The sequence below is a fragment of the Lactuca saligna genome, chromosome 3 (genome assembly GCF_052625555.1).
Source record: "Lactuca saligna cultivar CGN05327 chromosome 3, ASM5262555v1, whole genome shotgun sequence".
NCBI lineage: Eukaryota > Viridiplantae > Streptophyta > Magnoliopsida > Asterales > Asteraceae > Lactuca > Lactuca saligna.
In genome coordinates this window covers 209,055,001-209,060,687 of record NC_136419.1, presented here as the reverse complement: position 1 = coordinate 209,060,687, position 5,687 = coordinate 209,055,001, and the positions used below count along the sequence as shown (strand labels likewise).

The 5,687-nt window shown below is 33.8% G+C and overlaps 1 protein-coding gene across 4 annotated transcripts in view; it reads right to left on the bottom strand.

Annotated features, from left to right (window-relative positions):
* Positions 1-2,779: 2,779 nt before the first annotated feature.
* The window catches only part of LOC145037766 (carotenoid cleavage dioxygenase 7, chloroplastic-like), a 22,935-nt gene continuing 20,027 nt past the window's right edge, over positions 2,780-5,687 (bottom strand). For 2 of the 4 annotated variants that reach the window (XM_078986481.1, XM_078986482.1), the window contains 4 exons: positions 4,601-4,870; positions 4,372-4,457; positions 3,605-3,922; positions 2,780-3,198 (listed from right to left, as the gene is read on the bottom strand). In XM_078986481.1, coding sequence (XP_078842607.1) covers positions 3,043-3,198; positions 3,605-3,922; positions 4,372-4,457; positions 4,601-4,870 — 830 coding nt within the window. In that variant the 3' untranslated portion in view covers positions 2,780-3,042. The remainder of the gene's footprint in view (positions 3,199-3,604; positions 3,923-4,371; positions 4,458-4,600; positions 4,871-5,687) is intronic. The other 2 variants (XM_078986483.1, XM_078986484.1) reach the window with 2 other exon arrangements.

Below are 5,687 nucleotides of genomic sequence, written 5' to 3'. Positions count from 1 at the left end.
TTCCCTTCTATGGTTGTTTTAATCTTTCCAACGCTTGCAAAATGATCCTTGGTGGGTAAAACAATTTTAGTTTTATTCAACATTTTTTTAAAGCTTCCGATGTCAATTTTATCGGTTGTGAAACCATATTTTTTAATAAAAACCCAACAGTTGTCTCTGTGATACTTGCGTGGGAGATCTTAGGGGGTGCCTAAGGTAGTTGGATATCATACCATGGGGGGGGGGGGGGCATGACATTCCAGGCAAAGACATGGGGGAGCCGATGGTATTCCGGACAAAGACCATGCAGGGGAGCCCATGGCAATTACATGTATGTTGCATGATATTATGTGATTGTATGTTATTTGGTATGTTGGGGAAACTCACTAAGCTTTGTGCTTACGGTTTTCAGTTTATGTTTCAGGTACTCCATTTTTCACATGGAAGAGCTCGGGATGATTACAGGGCACACACCACATATTTTCCGCATTCTGTGAATTACTCTGATTTGATGATATTTTTGCTAACTCTTAGATTACCTTGATTTCATAAGAAATAAATGTATTAACGACTTATTAATCAAAAATAAAAAAAATTATGTCTTGATTTTGGGGGCATTACAGCCGAAAACGCTGTGAATTTGATACGCCTTCTTCCACAATTGTATGACCCCTACATTGAGCTCCTTTTGCTTCAGTCTTGTATGGGTATTGTTAAACTTTTCTTTGGTATGAACACGGGCCAACCCGTGTACACAGAGGAGGTGGAGTTGTTCTTTGATAATGGGTTGCACCGGGCAATTGAGGACATTGTGGTTTGTGGTGGCCCTTTCTATGGAGACATACAGTGGCGAATTGCTTCCTTACATGTTAGGTTTGGTGGCTTGGGTTTATACTCGGTGATAGAGGCTAACTCATATGTTTTTGTTGCCTCAAGAGTCCAATCTTAGGTATTGCAAGACTACTTCTTACATGATAGCGACATATATAGTATGGATTTTGATTATGCTTGTGCCTTGGTTTCTCTTCATAACAAGCTTCCGGACCTTGACCTTAGCAGTTTTACAACTAAGGACACCACCCCACCTAAATCCTAAAATACACTAGCAAGTGATCTTTTTAGTAAAATTGTCCAAGATATGGAAGTGCATCTCGACATGACGGCTCATCAGAAAGCAGTTTTCTAGTGTTTACGTGCACCACATGCTCAAGATTTTGTTCTAGCTATCCATGTAGATAGGCTTGGCCAACATATGTTACATGTGGAGTATCGTACTATCCTCAAATATCGACGTATCATCCCAATATTCTCAACTGATGAGATATGTCTGGTGTGCCACAAGACATGTTTCGAATCTTTTGGAGAGCATGCAGTTCATTGTAAAGAACTCTCGAGGTTCAAATATAGGAACAATATGGTTAAGGATGTTTTTTTTTGACATATTTAAGTGTGCTAGGGTTTTTGCCAAGAAAAAGACTCCTCTGAACTTCTTAACTGACCCGACAGAAGAAAGGTCAACCCTTAGATCGGCCAATGTTTTGACTTTTGGATGAGTTAGAGGGAAACATGCATGTATGGACCTTACAGGGGTATCCCCTCTCGTGGGCTTGAGGGATGGGGTTTTCACAGCATGACAAGTTGCTTTAAAAGCCGCTACGGGCAAGGTCACCAAACATGAGAAATCGTGAATGGAAAATCAACATGTGTTCATACAATTTGCATTTAATACGTTTGGTTTCCTCGCGTCGGATGCGGTGAAACTTCTTTTAAGAGTACAACGGATCATGCATATATAACAATGTTATATCCCCTAGATCTATAGATGTAGTCTTCAAAAGAATTGATTTTACCAAACAAAAAACCTAGCAGTGCAGTTTGTTGTTCGTTTTCCATCTCACTTGTTATACCTGTATTTCTCGACTATCTTTTTTTTTCTTCTTCATATTATTAGATTAGCATTCCTTGTAGGGTTTTGATATTAACGTGCCTTTATATTGCTTCCATTGCCTAGTATTTATTCTATTTTTATAATTTGTAAAACCTATCAATTATGAGCTACATAATATTTATATTACCGGAGAAAATATAAAAAGTTGGTATTATCATTAAAAAAAAGTTTAAAATACATTATTATTATAGATAAATGAAAAATAAGATAACTTCTTTGTATTTTTTTAAAAAAAAAATGTAAAGTATGTCTTATTTCAACAAGTTACTACTTGAACTACAAAAATATAAGTATGTTGCTGTGATCACTAAAAAATATATATTTGGGACGTAAAAAATGTTTAAAAGATTTAAGGACACATTTATTGCTAAAAATGCTTGAATATAAATGTGATTATGTTCTCACTATAGAAGTTAAGCGTTTTTTCAGTTTTTCTTGAAAAATATAGTAAGTGTTATGCGGGGGTGGGGATTCAGACCGATGAGGGGCGTAGGAATTTCCCTTAACTGTCCGGAAGGCTGAAATAGCTTTCTCGGGAGCCTCCGGGGTGTTTGTAATGAAAATAACTAAATAAGGAAGATAATGGTGTGGGATATGAGAGTAAGAACATGCTCGACATCTATTCGGGTTACGTGGCTTCTAGTTTCCATGAAATATAAAATTACAAATTTAATGGAGAAAATTAGGGAATTGTCTTGGAAAGAATAATGTCTATTTTGGTAGATAAAGTGCAATCTTCACTGTTCTTCTCGGTAGTCATGTTCGTGATAGTCATCGCTACACAGACCAAGCTTCTATGAAGGAACTCATAACATACTATCATTGATTTGTTTATCATAAAGAGTTATCATATGCACATAAAGTAAATCACAATGTCCATACAATAAGAATTTGTTTGCACATCTTTGAATTTGAAACATATCCTATAGATTGTTGGGACTAATTTGCCTATTATCCAATCCCACTTTTACTATTCCCTATGAAATAATTATACTTTAGAAAATCTAGTGTGAAATTGTCAAGTTAGGATTCCATAATACACAAATAAATTATAATAGGTTTCTATCTTTTACATATATCCATTTAAAATATATAAAATATTGTAATGCCTTTATTTACGTTTTAGAATTCTTAGAGGCCCAAACTCCATGAAATCCAAGCGGAAAATTCAAATATTTAGGCACTTCAAGTCTTGCCACCATAGCATTTGTCTCCCCGATCCTCTTGGCATCCAAAATTACTAAATATGACTTTTGTTCTGATACTGCATACTGTAAGTCATTATCGTTTAGATATGGCTTTTTTCAAAATATCATAATTACTTGAGTTTAATGCATAAAATGATAAACATATTTTCATTGATTTAATTATTTACTTATCTTTTAGACATGGCTTTATTCAAAATATCAAAAAAACTTGAGTTAAATGCACAAAACGGTAACATATTTTCATTGATTTGATCATTTCTTTCACTTTATGTATTATATCACTATACAATGATAATTATACTAATCATAAGAATGTCATCCCGATGCATAAACAATTTCTCAGTGCTACAAATGGATATAGTTTAAAAATTATAATGTCATGATACGAAAAAAAATATAAAACTATAATGTTATAATCTTTTTGAAAGTTTATCTCCAAAATATATCTAAGGGAATTTTGAGCACGCACCTCGACAACAAGGATGTATCCATCATCTTCGGCACTTCCTTTTGAGACAAACATAGGCTCACCAATGAATCTTCTAGATCCAACAGACCATGTTTGGATGGAATTATTCACATTGTTGAACTTCACCACTGTATCAAATGGAAAATATGGCAAATCTTGACGAACACCCGACGTTGCTGCTGCATACATATATGTATTGTTGCTTCCACCAAATTCTTGATTAATAACTGGGAAATCAGTTGCTTGTTTCCATTCATCGTTTAGATTACTCACACAACATTTTTCACAGTTTCCAATTGCATCTAACTCAATTGAAACCTGTGTGGCATAAAACAAAGGACTTATTACTCCAATTATTTTTTGAAGTCACACAACCTCCAAATCTACCTAAAAATTTGCATATTCATTTGAAGTGAGACTTGAAACCTCAAATAATTAGCTGAAGTATGGTTTTCCTAATACCTTTTGAGGAACCCAATTAGGCCAAAGAGAAATGACATGTTAAAATTACGTGAGTTAGGTTAGGTGTCACATATAAACAATATTGTGGCTATTTCTTTGAGTTTCTAATATAAATGGTAACATGGTAATATATATATATATATATATATATATATATATATATATATATATATATATATATATATATATATATATATATATATATATATATATATATATATATATATATATATATATATATATATATATATATTGACAATCTATCTGAAAAAGAAAACACAACTAATAAAATTGAATGAGAGAACCTTGATAAGACGAGACGACAATTTGTTTTCTCCTTTGTCCTCATTCATCCCCCATGGGTCTACTTTACCACTTTGCCAATCATATCCTGTTTTAATTACCATCAAATATAAAAACATTTAAAATTCCTATTTTGTTACGTTCTATAAACAGACTAATGAAAAATAAGCGTGCATGTAACTTATCATTAAACTAGAATTTAGATTTTCATTTCTTCGGTGAAGAACATACCAAACATTTTTTGAAAATTGAACCACTTGTAAGAACAACCGCTTGCTTGTATTTGAATTTGTTTATTGCCTTTGTGATCTCGTTCTTCGGATGCATTCCCCATATGAAGCATCCACATTTGCAAAGGAGCTTCAATCGGCACTTTCCAATCCCTCCCCTGCGCACGCTCAGGTAAACGAGGCAACAAATATATCGGAGACGTTGAGTTACTATGATTCACTGATAATGCTGATACCATTGGAGTATATCCGCCAATTGCTGACATTGCTCCTAAATTTTTTTTCTTTCAAAGTGAGAAAATTAACCATAAAATAACAAACTTCTAGTTTATTGTAATTAATAGGAAAAATAAGTCAAATGACAATATATACCATGGTGTTGTAAAAAAATAATGTTTTTTTTGGAACGACATTGAAAAATAAAAAAGGCTAGCTAGCAGCTGGCCAAAACAAAATGAGAACAATTAGTTCATGAGCGGATTGTGAAGCCACCCGATCATATTTTTCCTAACTTTACGATTCCTACTAGATAACCAATTAAAAGAAAACGAGACAATAGAATTAAATATCAACTCTTCCTTGTATTTCAAGATCCAAAAAAGTAACGCATTCCGGTAAGTTCAAAAAACAAGTATTAAAGTAGCACAAGTCGTCTCAATGATTAATCTTCGATCATTTGCAATAGCTTAACTATCAATCCACTCCAAAACATCTTCAATAGAGTTAAAGGAAGGCACAAACAAATTAATCCATCCATCTTGCAAACTTAAGCCATAATTGACGAGCCATCGAACACTTCAAAAATAAGTTGACATTATCTTCTATCACCTCCCCACAACATGGACATAAATTAGAAGACAAATCAATTCCCCCAATGATGAAGGTTACTCCTCGTCGGTAAGCGATTAAGGATAAGCCTCCATATAAAAATACTATTCCACCTGGTAGCACTATCACCCATAAGAAACGACATGAGGTTTAAACCAGATCTGGCAGACTTAACGGAGAACATGTCCTCCACCCCAAAATCCATCTCCACGAGTCTAATTTATCAGTAATCTGAATTGAATCCAACATTTCCTGTAATT